Raw genomic sequence first — 20,966 nt, forward strand, 5'->3', positions numbered from 1 at the left:
TGAATGTACCTCAATATCCTTCTATTTTCTATTTTTTGTCTGTTGTTTATATACTTGCTTTCCACTCCTCTGCTTGGCTTAATATTCTATTTTCTATAATTTTTGTTTTTCAGGATGTTTGACAGAGGCAAGAAAAAAGCCAAGGCCACCTCCAGAAAAAGGAAGAGGTCTCAGTCATCTACTGAACTGGTGACCTCTGGTTTATCTGAGATGCGTCTCTCTGATAAGGAGAAGGCAGATCAACTCCTGCCTCCTACCAACTCAGAGAAGTTCACTAATCTGTATTGTGAGCTCCAATTTTTGCATTTTAGGCGCGACAGCTCATCCTGGAGAAGAAGCTAGTTATCCCCTCCAATCTGAGGCGGTATACTCAGCCCCGAATTGAGGAGAGGGGCTGGACCTTTCTTGACAGAGAGCTAGCAAGAGTGAATGAGTCCTGGGTCTGTGAATTCTATTATAATTTTTTCAGAGAGACCCTTGACTCAGTTCACCTTAGAGATAGGCAGATCATGGTCACAGAGGCGAATATTAAAAAGATCCTCCACTGTCAGCCTAAAATCAATGATAAAGATTCTTTTCAAAGGGCTGAGGAGGACTTGCATAGTATGACATTTGATTATGATGCACTGCGTAGTGTGGTTGCCCAGCCGGATGCCCTTGGGAGATGGATGCCTCTAAAGTGAAACCCAAGGGGATGAGGTTTGATTATTTAACGAAGGAGGCTAAGGTATGGCAGCAGATACTTGCTTATTACGTCATGCCTAGCACTCACTTCACGGAGATTTTAGTTGATATGCTTGTCCTGATCTGGTGCGTCCTTAAGGGGAAGGAGTTGTACCTTCCCCGACTTATCAGGAAATTTATGTGGCGGGGCCATATCAGGGGCAACCTTCCTTTTCCGAGTTTGGTCACGGAGCTTGCTCACCGGGCTGGAGTACCCTGGCTTCCAGATGATGAGTCACCACTAGTGGTCTACGGAAAGGAGAAAGTTATTCCGTTGGGGATTTGGGTGGGTGACAGACCAGCAGCCCAGTGTAGCGACCGAGCTGTCACAACAGCATCATCTGGGCCAGCCTCTTCTTCAGCAGTAGCCGAACCCTCTACAGTACCACATGCATCCACCAGGCCAGCACCACCATCATTAGCACTCCAGCCAACCTACCGACTCGTGCAGTGCCTCCTAGAGCGCATGGATCAAAGTGAATGTTGCAACAAGTGATGTTATGAGCGCCTGAGCCAGATGATCGTAGCATTGGGCGTCGACATGTCCTCCGAGCCCGATACTCCTTCCGACTAGTCTGAGGCGGAGGAGGAGTCTCAGGAGGAGGAGGCTCAGTAGGCAGAGGCACCTACACAGACTCAGGCTCCCACAGAGACACAGCAGACTTCTGTGGAGCCACAGCCTCAGCCAGCTACAGACGTTGACCCTCTCACCCAGCCTAAGTTGTAGCATCAAGGATGATGCTTTCTTCTAAGTGTGGGGAGGTCGCCGTCATCGGCGGATTTCATTTTGGTGACCATTTCAAACTCTTGTTTTATTTTGCGTTATTTTATTTTATTTTTAGTACTTCCACATTTTTACTTTATTGCACTTTTGGGATTCTTGTACATATTAGTTATTTTGGATACTTTTTTTAGTTATTGCATTTTACACTTTGGCTTGTATATATCTTAGACTTTTAGTTTGATTTTCACTTTTAGTTTGATAGTATATATATATATATATATATATATATATTTTAGTTTATTAGTTGTGATTTGGAAAAATATGGATTATTGAGCTTAGTTTACCCTTTTACATATGAGAATTTGGTTTGGTTGAAAAAAAGGAGTTAAACTAAGGAATTTTAACCTTTTCCAATCACAACATTTCATTTAGGATATACATAATAAGCTTAGTCAAAATAATAAAATTTTCCAAGGAATTTATTTATAGGGCACCCCAATTGATTTGAAAAAAAAATTTAGAACTTGCTTGAACTACACATTGTGGAACATGATTTTTGAGCTAAGAACACAAGCATGTGAGATTTGAGCCTAATTGTGTGGTTACATCATATAACCACTTATTTTCATTCTTGTGTGTATTATTCTCTTTCTATGATTGTAATCTTTGATTTGTTTGATTTTCTATGTCCATTATTTTGTGTATGAATGCACTTATATGATTGAGGCCGTTATTTCAATAGCTCACTTACCCAAATAGTCTTACCTTTTATCTTCCATTGTTAGCCAACTATGAGTCTATGATGAACCCACTTGTTCTTAATTTTAGCACATTACAAGCCTTAAAGCAAAAAATAATAAATGTCCTTAATTTGGATCTTTGATTAGCTTAGGCTAGTGAGTGTGTGTATCATTCAAGTGTGGAAAACTTGGGACATTGGGTGAGGTAAAAGTATGTTTTTATATTTCTCTCAAAATTTTAGGAATTGGGTACATACTCGTGCATTAAATGTTTAACCCATATTGACGGGCAGAAAAATGCCGGTTAAGAAATCCTTATAAAAGAAGTGTTGTGAGTAGCGTTATGCGACTTCGCTTGTCAGGCGTACGCATCAGTCACGCGTACGCGTCAGTCACGCATATGCGTCGATGTGAAATGCTCCAAGTCACACGCACGCGTAAGCCATGCGTGCGCGTCGATCCTCGCTGGTTAACTCCTTAGTTTCTTGTGTTCCTTCCATTTTTGCAAGCTTCCTCTCCATCCTCTAAGCCATTCCTTCCCTATAAAGCCTGAAAACACTTAACACACAGATCACGACATCGAATGGTAAAAAAAGGGAATTAAAAATTGATAATTTAAAGGCTTAGGAAGCAAGTTTTCAATCATGGAACAAAATTAGGAAGGATTTGTAAAATCATGCAATTTGTATGAATAAGTGTGCGAAGAACTGATAGAAATCACTCAATTTAGCACAAGATAAACCATAAAATAGTGGTTTATCAATCTCACCACACTTAAACAATAGCATGTCCTCATGCTAAGCTCAAGGAGACCAAAAGAATGAATGGGGGAGAGTAAGACTCATACAATGCAGCCTATGTATATGAATGCAATTATTTGCTAAAATATTTCTTCCTACTTGGTTAAAAGTAAACAAGTTCTCCAAAACAAACATAAATCAAATTTCACTAATTCAAATCACACAATAAGAGACAAGTAAACTTGTAAGAAGATAGCTCATGAAAGCCGGGAACACAGAATCAAGCATTAAACCCTCACTGGAGGTGTATATACACTCTAATCGCTCAAGTGTCTAGGGTTAATCAACTCTAATCCCTTCTAGTCATGCTTTCTAAAGCTTTGTTCTTCATCTAACTAATCAACAAATATTTATTGTACAAATGCAAACATCATGAGGTGTTTTCAAGGTTGTAATGGGGCTAAGGTAAGGGTGAGGGTATATGTATGGCCAAGTGAGTTATAATTTGAATCTTTGACTAACATAAATTCTCACCTAACACACACACACACACTCTATATAATTCTAAAATCATGCGTAGCCACCAAAAATCTCACTTTTGTATATTTCACATACTCATGTATCAATTTTAATTCCATCATATATGCATTGATCTTTTTATTGAACTTAACATTGGAGTAATTTTATCCCCTATTCATTTATTTCTTCTCTTTTTTTTATATAATTGAAAGCATAATATATCAACGCATATGGTTTCTCTAATTTTACACGAGTGAGCACCCAAATTTCTAAAATTTGTCAATAAGAGCAAAAACACATTCTCATCAACCATAGTTCCCACATTTTTCCCACACTTAGTTGACACACAATCACTATCTTAAGCTAACCAAAGATTCAAATAGGGTAATTAATTGTTTTTTCGCTTAAGGCTAGTGATGTGTTAATATAAAGCACAAAAAAAAAGGGTTAAGAAGGCTCAAAGTGGCAAACAACGGCAGATGAAATGGTGGCTATTTGGGATAAGTGAGCTAATATCAAATGATAGCCTCAATCACATATATGCTTGAATATACACTAAATAATAGACATATAGAATGGAACAAACCAAAGATTGCAATCATAGAGCGGAAAACACACAAGAATAAAATTCATGGTAAAATAATGTAACCATCTAATTAAGCTCAAAATCTCAAAGGTTGGGTGTTCTTAACTCTTAAAACCATGTTCCAAATTACAATATTCAACAAGTTTAACAAAAAATTTTCTTTGAATTAGTGAAATGCTATAAGATAGGGTATTGAAAAGAAACTCATGACTTCAACCAAGCAGTACATATATGCAAGCAACTACTATCATGCAATCTATCCTATCTAACAAAAGAAAAATAAAATTTTGGTGTTGAGAGAGAAAGAGATTACCTCCGGAAGTCAGGGACTGACCTTCCCACACTTAAGGCTTGGCACGGTCCTCCGTGCCATCAGTAAGGAACAACGTGGGGCTAGGAGCATCGCTTCCACTATCTGGCTCATCATGGCTCTCCGTGCTAACATGTGAAGTGGAATCCAGGGTATCTTTCTCTTCTGGAGGTGGGTGAGTTCTGAGAACGAGTTCCTTTAGGTACGTGTGTCGGCGCTTGTTGCGGCGCTCCAGTTGCTCGATCTGCCGGTCTTGCCGATCTAACCTCTAAAGGATCTGAAGGAACATCTGATGGGTGGATGGTGCCTGTGGTGTGGATGATGGTGGAGCAGAAGATGAAGGAGTGTCTGAAGATGGGCCCAGATGCCGGCTCGCAGAAGGTACTGGAGGTCTGATGTACTTCCCGTTCGGGACATACTGATCGTCCCTAGGGATCATGGCCTTCGTATCTCGTGCCCGATAGGAGACTCCCACTGCAGAGACTAAATCTAAAACTAATGTGGGAAAAGGTAGGTTGCCCGTGATCTGCACGTGTCCCATGGCCTGCCGGATGAGTCGGGGTAGGTTGAGAGGTTGCTCTGTAAGAATGCACTAGATGAGAACAGGCATGTCAGCAGTGAAGGTAGACTCGTGTGTGCTTGGAAAGATGAAGTGGGACATAATCCGTGCCCACACGCGAGCCTCTAATGTAAGTGCTTGGGCGGAGATGCTCTTGGATTTTACCCGGTGTTGTCCATAGATCCAGATGCTGCCAGGTTGGGCTATAACTCCAAGGACGCTGTCCCAATCAAACTGATACATCTGGCACTTAAGTTGGGCCTCTTGATAGGCATCCAACCACTCTGCGCTAGGTGGAAGATCTAGTACTCTCTATATGGTACCTTCGGAGATAAGGACTTACTTCTGACGACCATAAACAGACTGCAGGGTAGGCGAGTGAAAGTTGGAGTAGAATTCAACTACCCATGATAGATTGGCCTCCCGTGGCTGCCTCCTTAAGAATTCCCACTGTCTCCTCTCAATTCAGAGCTCCACAAAATCAACAAAATGTGGTGGAAGAATGAGTAGAAGCTCATTATTGTAATTTCTCTCTGCCAGGATGGTGAACATCTGCTCACAGTAATGGTTAGTAAACCGTATGGAGTCTCGTGCAGGAAATACCTTTTTCGCTTCATCAACTTTGATGATCCTCTTCACCCACTTTGTTGGCGGCTTGACGCTTGTAGATGGTTGGCCTTAGCTGGTGCTCTCTTGGTTCCTTGCCTTGTCGATGGCTTTTCAGAATCCTTCTCCTTTCCTCTTTTAGTGGCCATCCTAAAGAAGGGAGAAAGAGAATTAATGTCAAGTATAGATAGTTAACAATCGGAAGGAAGAAAGTCCAAGTAATAATGAATGTCAAAGGAAAAGGAATGTCTTAAACATAGTAGCTACAACATGCATGGAAGACATTAATTAAAATCATGAAGGCAATTCATAACAATTAGATGCAAGAGGGTTAAAAGCATGTAAGTAATAGGCATGAGAAGCATAACTCAAGCATCAATTATTAAATGTACCAAATTAATGAGCACTTGTATGATGACAATTCTGAAGGATATCCTCAATACATGTGGATTGCAAGTGTTGTGAAAAAGAGGCATTAAAGTGTGAGAGTAAAATAGAATAGAATTCAAAATGCCATGAGAGCTTTTTCACAAATACTTAGTGTGCAAGTTAAAATAGAAATTAAAATAATTTATCCAAGTGTATATGAGACCCAAAATAAAATGTCAATTGTCAAATTACTCCTCAAAATATCCACAATCTAAAATATAGCAAAATAATCACCCAAATAGAGCTCCAACACCAACATAAAAATGCATGATAAAAGAATGAAAAAGAAATTATCAATAACTAAGCTAATATAAAATTAAAAATAAACTAAATAATTAATTGCAATAAATAAAAGAAGAATGAAAGAGTAGAAGAGAGGAAGAAAAGAAACCTTAAGAAGAAGATGAAAATAGGAAGAGGAGTGAGAAGAAGAATGAGAGAAGAGGAGTAGGAGTGGAAGATAAAAAGAAAAGAAAATTGTAGTTGCCGGAGTTAGTGGTCTCCGGTGGTGGTTCGCCGGTGGTGGTGGAAGAAGGGAAGAAGAAAGCAGTAAGGAGTAAGGAGAAGGAGTGAAGAAGAGGGAAGAAGAATTAGGATTTGGAAAAGAGAAAAAGAGTGGAAGAACGAAATCTGGGCGGCGCGCTGATTAAGTGACACGGCGCATATGACGCGCACGCGTCTTCCACGCGAATGCGTGGGTGGCGCAAAAGTGGAGGCGACGCGTAAGCGTCGGTCACGCGTACGCATGACCATGGTTGTGCCAGACGCACGATTCCAGTCTCGCGCACGCGCAACTCTCTGTTCAATTTGTATTGGGGCTAAAATTACATACGACGCGTACGCGTCTTTCACGCGCACGCGTGGATATCCAAGAATGAAAGCGACGCGTATGGGTCAGCGACGCATACGCGCGAGTTGAATTGTGCCTCTAGCACACTACCCGTGCGATGCCTTCATAACTCTCTGTTCAAAACACTTGTTTACACCGATTTCCATGTCCACGCGTACGCGTCAGGGACGCTTACGTGTGGCTTGGCAAAACCGCAGGTGACGCGCACACGTACGCGTGGGGTTGCTTGTGCGCCAGGCACCCTACCTGCACACCTCTCGCGCAACTCTCTGTTCATTTTCTTATTGTTGCGCATTCACACACGACGCGTGCAGGTCATAGATGCTTGCACGTCGATTGCTTTTTTTTTTGTAAAAATAATGACTCATAGAAATAATTATGCAGAATTTAACACTGATAAAAATAAAAAAGAACTAATAAAAAGGGAAGATCGTACCATGGTGGGTTGTCTCCCACCTAGCACTTTTCTTTAACGTCCTTAAGTTGGACGGTCCACAAGCTCAATCTTCTTCTGTTGCTGGATCCGCCAAGAAGAAGATCTCCAGCTCTTTGTTGTTCTTCATTTCCTCACCATGATATAGCTTCAAGCGGTGGCCATTGACTTTGAAGAAGTTGGGGCTTAAAGGGTGACTCAGGTGAAAGACTCCATATGGCTCTGCCTTCTCCACTCTATAGGGTCCTTCCCATCTTGATCTCAACTTTCCCGGCATGAGTCTCAACCTTGATTTATAGAGGATGATTAAATCCTCAGCTCTAAACTCTCTCCTTTTGATGTTCTTGTCATGCACAGCCTTCACCCTCTCCTTGTAGAGCCTTGAGTTCTCATACGCTTCTAGTCGAAGGCACTCCAATTCTTGTAGTTGCAGCTTTCTTTCAATCCCGGCTCCCCCCAATCCTGAGTTGCATTCCTTCACAGCCCAGTAAGCTTTGTGTTCCACCTTCACTGGAAGGTGACAAGCCTTTCCGTAGACTAGGCGGAATGGACCCATTCCGATGGGTGTCTTGTAAGCTGTCCGATAAGCCCAAAGCGCATCTCCAAGCCTAGAGCTCCAGTCCTTTCTATGAGGTTTGACAACCTTCTCCAGTATGCGCTTGATCTCTCTGTTAGACACCTCGGCTTGCCCATTGGTTTGAAGATGGTAAGCCGTCACCACCTTGTGAATAATGCTATGTTTCTTTAACAGACCTGTCATTCTCCTGTTACAAAAATGAGTGCCTTGATCACTCACGATTGCTCGTGGTGATCCAAAGCGACAAATAATATTATTTCAAACAAATGAAATGACAATGTTAGCATCATCAGTATGGGTAGGAATTGCTTCCACCCATTTAGAAACATAATCAACAACTAACAAGATGTATAAGAAACCATTAGAATTTGGAAATGGACCCATGAAGTCAATACCCCAAACATAAAAAATTTCACAAAACAACATAAGTTGTTGGGACATCTCATCCCTCTTGGATATATTACCAAATATTTGGCATTGTGGGCAAGATTCACAGAAAATAGTAGCATCCTTAAAAAGTGTGGGCCACCAGAATCCACAGTCTAAAATTTTTCTAGCAGTTCTTTGAGATCTAAAGTGTCCACCACGCTAAGAAGAGTGGCAGGCCTCTAAAATTGACTGAAATTCTGATTGTGGCACACACCTTCTAATTATTTGGTCAGCACCACATCTCCATAAATATGGGTCATCCCATATATAATATTTGGACTCGCTTTTAAGCTTATCCTTTTGATGTTTAGAAAAATTAGGAGGGAAGGTACGACTAACCAAATAATTAGCTATAAGTGCATACCAAGGAACCACCTCAGATATTGAGTGCAAGCTATCAAATGGAAAAGCATCATTGATAGGAGTGGAGTCACTTTTAATAAGCTCTAGGCGACTCAAATGGTCTGCCACTAAATTTTGGGAGCCACTCCTATCTTTGATTTCTAAGTCAAATTCTTGTAGCAACAATATCCAACGGATTAACCTTGGTTTGGACTCTTTTTTTTGCTAACAAATATTTTAGAGTTGCATGGTCTGAATAAACTACCACCTTAGTACCAAGTAAATAAGCTCGGAATTTATCCAAAGCAAAAATAATAGCTAAAAGCTCTTTTTCAGTGGTAGTATAATTAGAATGAGAACCGTCTAAAGTCTTAGAAGCATAAGTGATTATATAAGGGTCTTTACCTTCGCGCTGAGCCAACGCTGCTCCTACCCATAGTTGGATGCGTCACACATTATCTCAAATGGCCTACTCTAGTCAGGCCCTTTCACAATAGGAGCTTGAGTCAAGGCAATCTTCAGCTTATCAAACATTTCCATGCAGTCTTCACTCAGCTCGAACTCAACGTCCTTCTGCAGCAGTCGGGACAAAGGCAGTGCAACCTTACTAAAGTCCTTAATAAATCGCCGGTAGAAACCTGCATGACTAAGAAACGAATGGACTTCCCTCACGGAGGAGGGGTAAGGTAAACCCGAAATAACATCTACCTTTGCTGGATCAACAGAAATACCAGCATTAGAAAAAACATGTCCTAGAACAATACCTTGTTTTACCATAAAATGACATTTTTCAAAATTCAGTACAAGGTTTGAACTAACACATCTTTCTAATAATCTACATAAACTATCCAGACAAAGGTCAAACGAATCACCATACACACTAAAGTCATCCATAAAAACCTCCATACAATGCTAAAGAAGATCTGAGAAAATACTCATCATGCACCTTTGAAACGTAGCCGGTGCATTACATAAGCCAAAAGGCATTCTCTTATATGCATACGTTCCAAAGAGACATGTAAAAGTAGTCTTCTCCTAATCTTCTGGAGCTATATGAATTTGAAAATAACTAGTATACCTATCTAGAAAACAGTAATGTGATTTACCTGACAGGCGATCAAGCATTTGATCGATGAACGGTAACAGGTAGTGATCCTTGCGAGTGGCCTGGTTGAGGCGTCTATAGTCAATGCACACCCTCTAGGAGTTCTGCACTCTTGTAGCCATGAGTTTTTCATGCTTCTTTGGAACCACCTGTACTGGGCTAACCTATTCACTATCCGAGATTGGATAGATGATGTCGGCTTCAAGCAATCTGGTCACTTCCTTCTTGACAACTTCCAAAATGGTGGGGTTCAACCGCCTTTGAGACTGACGGATAGGCCTTGATCCCTCTTCTAGAAATATGCAGTGCTCACAGACTTGAGGGCTGATACCTACTATGTCCGCCAAACTCCACCCAATAGCTTTCTTGTGTCTTCTCAGCACACTAAGCAACTGCTCCTCTTGTTGGGAAGTGAGTTTTCTTGCAATAATAACTAGGAGCTTCTGATTATCTTCAAGATAAGCATATTTGAGATGGGGTGGAAGGGGCTTCAACTCCATTTTCAGCTCATGGCTTGGCACTTGATCATCTGAAACCATGCGAGGTAGCAAGGTGTCTTCAGTATGCTTAGAGGGTTTTCCCACACTTGCACCTTGCTCAATGTGCATCTCTTCTACATTCTCTTGGTGAACTTCAGCCACAGTCTCATCAATAATATTACACTAGAAGATGGAGTGGTCTTCCGGTGGATACTTCATAGCTTCGTCCAGATTGAACCTCACTGCTCTGCCATCTATCTCAAAAGAATAAGTACCTGAGAAGGCACTACAAAAAAATGGAGCATTTGTAACAAAAAATTTGTATCAAATTTAAAATTGTTATAAATTATGATTTTTTTTGTAACAATAATTAGTTATTGTTACAAAATAAGAATATTTTCTAACAACAAAAAAATTTGTTGCAAAATATTTCAATATTTTGTAACAATGTAATTTTTTTTGTTACAAATTATGTTGGCTTTCGTATCGAATTGTTATTTTGTTGCAAAATATTATAATATTTTGTAACAAAAAATTAATTTATCACAAAATGCACTATTTTTGTAACAAGTTATTTATTTGTCACAAAATTCCAAAATTTTTTGTAACTAATAAAAAAATTTATTTTAACATATTAAACGTAAGCCTTCGAATTTTTAAAAATTAACATCATGAGTTATTTATGATTTATTATATTTATTTAAAATTTTATATTCAAAATTTTATTTTACTAAGAATATTTAATTCAAATTAACGATATTTGAGTTTAAAATTATTTTAAAAATTAAATATAAGTAATTTATAATTTATTATATTTATTTAAAATAAATTTTTAGAAATTTTTATATTAAACGTGGTATTTATTTATTTATAATTTAAAATTTTAGTAATTAAAAAAATATAAAAATTTTAAATTAAAATACTCAATTAAAAGCTAATTAACTAATTGATAATTAGATAATATTTTTAAAATAATTTTAAGAGATTAAATTAAATTTTAAATTAATACAATATATTCTAATTTTATCTAACTCTAATCATAACTCCCTTAACACAAATAATGTAACATCGCACATTTATAAAAATTTAAATATAAATAAATTGTGATTTTATCTTATTAAGTTTAAATTTCATAATTTTAAAAATTAATTTATTAAAAATAATTAAATAAATTTAAAAATAATTTTATTTTAAATCAATTAAAATTCTTAAATAATTTTATTATAATTAAATATTTTACATAATTTTAATAATTAAAAAATAAAAAAAATTATACACTTTAATTTAAGTAATTTCTATTATTCTATCTCAAATATTTTATAAAATTATTATATTATTAATGTATATTTTAGTCTAGCTCTAAAATTCCCAAATTAAAACTTAAATCTAACCTAACCTAATTTCACAAAACAAGCTCGAAGCTGTCACGCGAGAGAGGGGAAGATGCTGTCCGCGCCGCTGTGTTACCACCACTGTCAATCCATTGCCGCCGCTGCTAGGGCTTGTTGGGGAGAACGTCGCGTTCTGTTCTGTCGCTTGAGGGAGTCGCCACCGCTGTGCTCTGGCCGTTGCCGCTGCTATTCCACGCGAGAGGAAGAGAAGCGATGAGACGCACGAGAGACAGAGAAGGACGCCATTGTTTACTTCTTATTACATTCTTATTACATTCTTATTACATTCTCAACATGGAGAAGGACGCCATTGTTCTTTACCCCCTCAACAGGGCCATCTCCTTTACACGGTTTGTAATGACTTGCGTTGAATGATGCGGGTACTTTCGGCATTTCAGTTTTACATTTCAAATCAAATCCCACCGCATCTCAATTTACTACTAATTCAGCTGAACCCATTCCCTCTGAACAAGAACCAAAAGTCAATTACGATCCGAACTGCACGCAGCCGATGCCGTTCTTGACGTTTGAGACGCGGGGGTACAAGTCGGCGATTATTCAGGGACGTTCCGATCTTGAAGCCGCTATCGAGGACTCAGGTTTTAGAGCTTCAGAGTGCACTTGAAACAGCACAGGATCTGCCTCAGACTCTTGTTCAGGTAGTTATGAGTGAAATCTCTTTGTTTTGTAGTTCTTTAATTTGTATTCGCGATTCAGTCTAGTACCTGAAATCCGTAAAATTCATGTGATGACTTCAGTTATGAATGGGTTAATGATCATGTAGGAACCGGTAGATACACTTGTGAATCATTTTAGTCTCTGTTAAGTTTTGACGAGTCAAAATAGTCTTGTAAGTAACAAATGTGAGGCCTAAAGGACTATTTTGACTTCTTAAAACTTCGGAAACCAAAATTACTTACACATTTACTTATAGAGAATAGAGACCAAATATAATCAATTGTGAAACTATGATTGCATACTCTTATTTAGGTAGTAATGAGTAAGATCTCTTTGGTTATTTTAATTTGTATCTGCAATTCATTTTAGTCCCTGAAGTTAAACCAAATGACTTGGGTTCTTGGCCTTAGGGTTTGGATACTGATGACAAGAAAACACGTGAAGAGTGTAATGGTGATTAGTTGAATAGCGTTTGACAACTCTGAAGACTAAGTCATTAATTTCTTAATGTTAGGGATCATCAAATAGAAGCACAATTTTAAAGAAGCTTTATACACTCATGGCTGACGTCTATAAAAGGCTAGTTGAGCTAGCTTGATGAGTTAAATATTAGTTATTAGTTTAGTCTGACTTCACTTAGTTAAGTGTTAGCTAGCTTCAATTTTCATGTCAGTCTTTGATAATTTTAAGACATTTACAAGTTCTTAGTATTTGATTTATTAGTCAAGTTAATCTTTGACATTATATTCAGTAAGTCAAATTAGTTCCCTAAAGTGAAGGGTAATTTGATGCAGAGGAAAGTGTCAGAGACTTCAAAAGAGCTAGTATTCTAACAGATGATTACAATTTCAGAGAATAGTGCGAGAAGCAGTTATGTATATAAGCAATCTATTCATCTTCTTATGGATTTGAGTTCCCAAAAACTCGGGCACAGAGGCAAATCTAATATCCATAGTTAAATTCAAATTTGGTTAGCATTAGTTAGATATTAATTCAGTTTATTGACTCTTAATAGTTAGTTATTTTCTGGTTTTGATACAAATCTTGTTTATTTATGCACCTTTACTCATCTTTTTTGCCTTGATTGGCATTAGTTAAAAGTTAGTTAATTCTAGTTTGTTATAGTTACTACTTTTAAATATTTATTGTAAACATTTTTAATCATTCAGTGAGTTTAGGATTTCATATAAATAAATAAGAAAAAAAAAAGAAAAGACTCTGCATTTTTCCTGAACTATTTTTTAATCATCTCTATACAATGCTATCATATTTGTAACTATCACCAGTAGCGGCAGCATCCTTAGAGCACAGTTAGAATGTTTTGATGAGTTTGTTTAGCATTAGTTAGAGTTAGCTACTTGAGATGGTTTATTTGGACACACATAAGTAGTTAGTTACTTCCTCTTATTCCATGTAAGTTAGGCCATTTCAGTTCTCATTTTATCTCAGTGCCCTATGTCACTCATGCCATGTTTGATAACATAGGCACCGGATTTGGTTCAATTGCAAAACTTTGTGGATCGGATGAAGTATTTGGGTGATTCACTGAATGTCTTCATTAGTAAGTATGGTAATCTGCATGTTGAAGCACGCATAGCGTCTTCCCTGAGTTGCTGAATACATTAACTTTACAGACTTTGCTGGAGAGGATGAAGTCAGTGTACTCAAACATAGAAAGCCTTCCTCCTGATCGAATCGTTCCAACTGTGGGGTTGAATATCGATCGTATTGAAGCTGCAAATAGGAAACTTGGGTTCTGGGACTTGGGAGGTCAGGTATGGGCATATGTTATAAGGATGAATGATTAATAAAAATTGAATTGAATTTTGCTTGTTCTGGATCTTGTTTTGGATTGATTAAAATGAATGATGGAATTTTTATTGTTGTTGAAAATTTTTTTTGTTGAATATTCATTCGATTAAAAAGAGAAAAAAGAACTAAAAGAAAAAGAAGAAAGTTAGTGTATTTGTTGTTGGCCTGTTGCTGCTGTGATGAGACGATGATTTTATTGTTTACATGAATATTGCTTTGGTGAATGGTGATAATTGAAATTAATTCTTGTATGTTTTATTAATCATGAACTAGTGAATTTTTATTATTGCATTGAGTTCAATTCTTGAATTTTTCCTCTTGTACTTTGGCTATTTCTTATCTTGATGATGATAAGTTTAAAGAACTTCTCCAAGGACCTCCTCCTCCTGCTGTTGATCATGAAGATGGTAATGCAGAAGCTTGTGAAACTCGTGAAGATTTTATGATTGATGAAGAATAGAGTGACGATTAAATACTTGTTTAGACTTTAGTTAATTAGTTGTTCATTATAGTAGTTTGGTTAGTTTATTTGCTACTTAATTTACTTTAGTTGCGTATAAACTTGTATGTTGTGAATTTGTGTTTTAATTTGAGTTGTGAATTTGTGTTGAGTACGTGACTTTTGATTTGTTATGGTATATATTAGTTATAGTCCACTGGATAATTTGGTTTATTTTAGATTTATTTTATTATTTGTAAAATTAATTTCTGCTATAAAAAATTTCATAATTTTTATATTTTACGAGTTACGTTTACATTCCGTCTTACGATTCAACGAATTACGATTAAAGAAATTGTTATAAAATATTGTGCTTTTGTAACTAAAAGAATGAAAAATGTTACAAAATCAAGTTATATTTTGTAACTAAATTTTGTGATAGGAAAATTTATATTGTTACGAAAAATATTTTTAAGGTTTAAAATTGTTACTACTTTTGTAACAAATTTTAGTTTTTGTATTAAAAAAATTTGTTACAAAATATTATTTTGAATTGTAACAGTTCCATTTTTTGTTACAAAAATTTTTTGTAACGGGACATACTGAAACGGCCCTTTTTTTTGTTACAAATTCTTTTTGTTTCAAAATTCCGGTTTTTTGTAACAAATTTTTTTGTTACAAATATTGCTTTTTCTTGTAGTGAGGCATCCAATTTAAACCGTGAAGTCGTCAAAAATGGCTTCCCAAGTAAGATGGATGAAGGTCTTCCTGAGTCATTAGGAGGTATCTCTAAAATGTAGAAGTCTATAGGGAATGTCAACCCCTTAATGCTCACCAGAACGTCCTCCGCGATGCCAACCACCGAGATTATGCTCTTATCTGCCAAAACAAACCGTGCTGTCAACCTTTTTAAGGGTGGGAACATTAAGGCATCATATACAGATAATGACATAATACTAATACATGCACCTAAATCACACATGCAATCAAAAAATTGTACACCCTCTATAGTACAAGTAACCATGCAGGGACCGGGATCACCACGTTTCTCTGGTATAGCACCCATTAAAGCAGAAATAGAACTACCTAGGGGAATAGTTTCTAAATTATGTATTTTATCTTTATTCGTGCATAAATCTTTTAGAAACTTAGCATTCTTAGGTACCTAGCGAATAGCATCAAAAAGGGGATAGTTACCTCAACCTTTTTGAAGATCTCCACCATCTTGGGGTCTAGCTCCACTTACTTCTTGGTCCTCCTAGCAAGGTGTGGAAAAGGAATGGGAATGGATTCTCTTGTGACCTCATCTTCCTTAGGTGCTCCATTCCTTGGTTGAGCAACTTCCTCTTCAGCTGCATCTTGTACCTCATCCTCTTCTTCAACTTCTTCTACCTCAACAATGTCTTTAACTTGAATGTCTTCTTTTGAACTTGGATCTTTGGGACTCCTCTCTTGCAATGTAGTGCCAGACCTCAAGATGATGGCATTAATTCCACCTTTGGGGTTGGGTAAAGGTCGAGAGGGAAGTGCATTAGAGCTTGAAGGTTGATTGTTGGTGGAAGATGGTGGTTCCATGCGGGATATGAGTGCTTGTAGAGTGGAGTTAAGACCGTTGATGCTAGATTTGAGTGCACTTTGAAGGTCTTTCTGTCCTTGCATAATAGAGTAAAGCATCTCATCATTGGAGGAAGAAAGGGGTATGTAATTTGAGGGGCTTGTGGTTGGTTATTTTGAGGTTCTTGGGCTTGCCTTTGGTGAGGTGCTCGGTAAGTTTGGCCTTGGTTCCGCTGTTGGTATGGAGGGTTCTATTGATACCAGTTCTGCTGATAGTTGTTGTTATTGTTCCACCTCTGATTTCTACCGTTGTCTCTGCCTCCTTGGTTATAGTTGTCCCTCTGGTGCACGAAATTACAGTCACACTTTTGAAATTCTGCACAATTAACCAGCAAGTGCACTGCGTCGTCCAAGTAATACCTTACGTGAGTAAGGGTCGATCCCATAGAGATTGTCGACTTGAAGCAAGCTATGGTCATCCTTGTAAATCTCAGTCAGGCGAATTCAAATGGTTTTGAGGTTTTGATAATTAAAATATAATTAAAACAGAAAATAATATAGAAATACTTATGTAATTCATTGGTGGGATTTCAAATAAGTGTATGGAGATGTTTTGTTGCTTCTGAACCTCTGCTTTCCTACTGCCTTCTTCCAACCATGCGTTACCTCCTTCCATGGTAAGCTGTATGATCCTCTCGGATGAAAACAAATCCATCTGCGCTGTCACCGTAGGGCTAATCATCTGTCGGTCCCCGCTAGCGTCAGAATAGGACCATTGTCCTTTTGCGCACTGTCATTTGCGCCCCACATTCGCAGGTTTGAAGCTCGTCACAGTCATTCCTTCCCAGATCCTACTCGGAATACCACAAACAAGGTTTAAACTTTTCGGATCCCAGGAATTCTGCCAATGGTTCTAGCCTATACCACGAAGACTCTGATCTCACGGAATGGAAGGCTCTGTTGTCAGGAGAGGCAACCATGTGTCGTGGACCAGGAGACTAAGAGATACACACTCAAGCTATTGCAGATAGAATGGAAGTGTTTGTCAGGCACGTGTTCATAAGTGAGAATAATGATGAGTGTCACAGATCATCACATTCATCAGGTTGAAGTGCGAGTGAATATCTTAGAATAAGAAGAAGGCATGAAGTGAATAGAAGAACAATAGTATTTGCATTAATTCATGAAGAACAGTAGAGCTCCACACCTTAATTTATGGGGTGTAGAAACTCCACCGTTACAAATATATAAGAACAAGGTCCAGGCATGGCCGAATGACCAGCCCCCTAAATATGATCAAGAGATCAAAAGTGATACAAAGATAGTCTCAAAAATGATCTGAAGATGAAAATACAATAGTAAAAGGTCATATTTATAATGAACTAGTAACCTAGGGTTTACAGAAATAAGTAAATGATGCAGAAATCCACTTCCGGGGCCCACTTGGTATGTGCTTGGGCTGAGCATTGAAGCTTTTTTGTGCATAGGTTATTCCTGGAGTTAAACGTCAATTCTGGTACCAGTTTGGGCGTTTAACTCCAATTCTGGTGCCAGTTTGGGCGTTTTACGCCAGAAATTATAGGCTGACTTTGAACGGCGGTTTGGACCATCAAATCTCGGCCAAAGTATGGACTATTATATATTTCTGGAAAGCCCAGGATGTCTAGTTTCCAACGCAATTGAGAGCGCGCCAATTGCGCTTTTGTAGCTCCAGAAAATCTACTTCGAGTGTAGGGAGGTCAGAATCCAACAGCATCTGCAGTCCTTTTTCAGCCTCTGAATCAGATTTTTGCTCAGGTCCCTCAATTTCAGCCAGAAAATACCTAAAATCACAGAAAAATATACAAACTCATAGTAAAGTCCAGAAATATAATTTTTATTCAAAAACTAATAATTATATACTAAAAACTAACTAAATCATACTAAAAACTACCTAAAAATAATGCTAAAAAGCGTATAAATTATCCGCTCATCACAACACCAAACTTAAATTGTTGCTTGTCCCCAAGCAACTAAAAACAAAATAGGATAAAAAGAAGAGAATATACAATAAATTCCGAAAACATATATGAAGATCAGTCTTAATTAGATGAGCGGGGCTATTAGCTTTTTGCTTCTGAACAGTTTTGGCATCTCGCTTTATCCTTTGAAGTTCAGAATGATTGGCATCTACTCAGAATTCAGATAGTGTTATTGATTCTCCTAGTTCAGTGTGTTGATTCTTGAACACAGTTACTTTATGAGTCTTGGCCGTGATCCTAAGCATTTTGTTTTCCAGTGTTACCACCAGATACATAAATGCCACAGACACATAACTGGGTGAACCTTTTCAGATTGTGACTCAACTTTGCTAGAGTCCCCAGTTAGAGGTGTCCAGAGCTCTTAAACACACTCTTTTTGCTTTGGACCACGACTTTAACCGCTTAGTCTCAAGCTTTTCACTTGACACCTTCATGCCACAAGCACATGGTTAGGGACAGCTTGGTTTAGCCGCTTAGGCCAAGATTTTATTCCTTTGGGCCCTCCTATCCATTAATGCTCAAAGCCTTGGATCCTTTTTATTTTACCCTTGCCTTTTGTTTTAAAGGGCTATTGGCTTTTTCTGCTTGCTTTTTCTTTTTTTCTTATTTTTTCTTTCTTTTTTTTTTTGCATTTTTTTCTGCAAGCTTTTCACTGTTTTTTCTTGCTTCAAGAATCAATTTTATGATTTTTCAGATTATCAATAACATTTCTCCTTTTTCATTATTCTTTCAAGAGCCAACAATTTTAACATTCATAAATAACAAATTCAAAAATATGCACTGTTCAAGCATTCATTCAGAAAAATAAAAAGTATTGCCACCACATCAAAATAATTAAACTATTTTAAAATTCGAAATTCATGTGCTTCTTTTTATTTTTTAGAAAACATTTTTTTTCATTTAAGAGAGATAAAGGATTCATAGGACATTCATAGCTTTAAAGCATGGACACTAAACACTAATGATCATGTAATGAAGATCCAAACATAGATAGCACATAAAGCATAAAACTCAAAAGAACAGAAAGATAAGGACAAGGGAATCAAAGAACGGGTCAACCTTAGTGATGACGGCTAGTTCTTCCTCTTGAAGATCCAATGGAACGCTTGAGCTCCTCTATGTCTCTTCCTTGCCTTTGTTGCTCTTCCCTCATGGCTATTTGATCCTCTCTAATTTCATGGAGAATAATGGAGTGCTCTTGGTGCTCCATTTTTAGTTTCTCCATATTGGAACTTAAATCTCCTAAGGAGGTGTTGATTTGCTCCCAATAGTTATGTGGAGGAAAATGCATCCCTTGAGGCATCTCAGGGATTTCTTGATGAGGGACTTCCTCATGCTCTTGTTGAGGTCCATAAGTGGGCTCTCTTATTTGCTCCATCCTTTTTTTTAGTGATGGGCTTGTCCTCTTCAATGAGGATGTCTTCTCCTATGACAACTCCAGCTAAATTGCATAGGTGATAGATGAGATGAGAAAAGGCTAACATTGCCAAAGTAGAGGTTTTGTCAGCCACTTTGTAGAGTTTTAGAGATATGACCTCATGAACTTCTACTTCCTCTCCAATCATGATGCTATGGATCATGATAGCCCGATCTATAGTCACTTCGGATCGGTTGCTAGTAGGAATGATGGAGCGTTGAATAAATTCCAACCATCCTCTAGCCACGGATTTAAGGTCATGCCTTCTCAATTGAACTTGCTTGCCTTTGGAGTCTCTTTTCCACTGAGCTCCTTCCACACATATGTCCATGAGGACTTAGTCCAATCTTTGATCAAAGTTGACCCTTCTAGTGTAGGGGCGTACATCTCTTTGCATCATTAGCAAGTTGAATGCCAACCTTACATTTTCCGGACTGAAATCTAAGTATTTCTCCCGAACCATTGTAAGCCAATTCTTTGGGTTCGGGTTCACACTTGCGGGACTTGTAGCCTTTTGAGGATGAAAGGGACCTCAGGGATCACCTTTTTCTTGGCCACAACTTCATAGAAGTGGTCTTGATGGACCTTTGAGATGAATCTCTCCATCTCCCATGACTGGAAGGTGGAAGCTTTTACCTTCCCTTTCCTCTTTCTAGAAGTTTCTCCGGCCTTAGGTGCCATAAATGGTTATGGAAAAACAAAAAGCAACACTTTTACCACACCAAACTTAGAAGGTTTGCTCATCCTCGAGCAAAAGAAGAAAGAAGGGAGTAGATGAAGAAGAAATGGAGGAGATGGAGAGGTGTGAGTGGTTCGGCCAAGGGGTAGAGAAGTGTTTATTGGGAAGAGTGGCGGATGTGATTGGTGAAGCGGTGATGGGGAAGAGAAATGGAGGTGATTGGTGAGGGGTATTTGGAGAAGGGTGTTATGGGAAGGTGTGAAGAAGAGAGAGAGAGTTGAGGTAGGTGGGATTCTGTGGGGTCCACAGATCCTGAGGTGTCAAGGATTTCTCATCCCTGCACCATTTTGGCATGTAAACGCCCTTTTGAGTGCCAATCCTGGCGTTAAACGCCAGGTTGCTGCCCATTTTTGGCGTTAAACGCCAGCTTTTCTTCCCTTTCCGGCGTTAAGCACCAACTTTTCTTCCCTTTTTGGCGTTAAACGCCAGTCTGGTGCCCTTTTCTGGCGTTAAACGCCTAGAATGGTGCCAGACTGGGTGTTTAATGCCCATGCTGCTACCCTTACTGGCGTTTAAATGCCAGTAAGCTCATCCTCCAGGGTGTGTTGTTTTCAATGCTATTTTTGATTTTAGCTTTTTTTTTTTTTTACTCCACATGATCATCATCCTAAAGAAAACATAGAATAACAATAAAAATTTAACATAGATAAGTAAAAATTGGGTTGCCTCCCAACAAGCCCTTCTTTAATGTCAATAGCTTGACAGTGGGCTCTCATGGAGCCTCACAGATACTCAGAGCATGATGATGGCCTCCCAACACCAAA

The 20,966-nt window shown here is 38.2% G+C and overlaps 2 protein-coding genes across 5 annotated transcripts; one reads left to right on the plus strand and one right to left on the minus strand.

The window, feature by feature from the left end:
* Positions 1–7,286: 7,286 nt before the first annotated feature.
* LOC107610283 (uncharacterized) lies at positions 7,287–7,979 on the minus strand. Its single transcript, XM_088502965.1, has 2 exons — positions 7,507–7,979; positions 7,287–7,404 (listed from the first exon to the last, which is right to left on the minus strand). The coding sequence occupies exons 1-2, from the start codon at positions 7,977–7,979 to the stop codon at positions 7,287–7,289; spliced, it is 591 nt and encodes a 196-aa protein (XP_088359091.1).
* A 3,557-nt stretch (positions 7,980–11,536) lies between these two features.
* LOC148578120 (uncharacterized) lies at positions 11,537–14,688 on the plus strand. 4 transcript variants are annotated; one of them, XM_088501643.1, is made up of 5 exons: positions 11,537–11,892; positions 11,992–12,201; positions 13,706–13,781; positions 13,855–13,995; positions 14,388–14,643. In XM_088501643.1, exons 3-5 carry the CDS (start codon positions 13,770–13,772, stop codon positions 14,490–14,492), a joined length of 258 nt encoding a protein of 85 aa, XP_088357769.1. In that variant the 5' UTR covers positions 11,537–11,892; positions 11,992–12,201; positions 13,706–13,769; the 3' UTR covers positions 14,493–14,643. The 4 variants fall into 4 exon arrangements, 3 of the variants coding, with proteins under 3 accessions (XP_088357769.1, XP_088357767.1, XP_088357768.1); XM_088501641.1 differs by having other exon boundaries at positions 11,537–12,201; XM_088501642.1 differs by having other exon boundaries at positions 11,537–13,781.
* Positions 14,689–20,966: the final 6,278 nt, after the last annotated feature.

Source organism: Arachis ipaensis, chromosome B1 (assembly GCF_059453495.1).
Source record: "Arachis ipaensis isolate K30076 ecotype BB chromosome B1, ASM5945349v1, whole genome shotgun sequence".
Classification (NCBI taxonomy): domain Eukaryota; kingdom Viridiplantae; phylum Streptophyta; class Magnoliopsida; order Fabales; family Fabaceae; genus Arachis; species Arachis ipaensis.

Excerpts from the sequence above, each read along its gene's own strand:
- LOC107610283 (XM_088502965.1), bottom strand. The coding sequence starts at position 7,979 with ATGACAGGTCTGTTAAAGAAACATAGCATTATTCACAAGGTGGTGACG. Across the intron at positions 7,405-7,506 it reads ATCATCCTCTATAAATCAAG|CCCCAACTTCTTCAAAGTCA; the intron begins GTTGAGACTCAT and ends TCACCCTTTAAG.
- LOC148578120 (XM_088501642.1), top strand. Across the intron at positions 13,996-14,387 it reads TCTGGGACTTGGGAGGTCAG|TTTAAAGAACTTCTCCAAGG; the intron begins GTATGGGCATAT and ends GATGATGATAAG.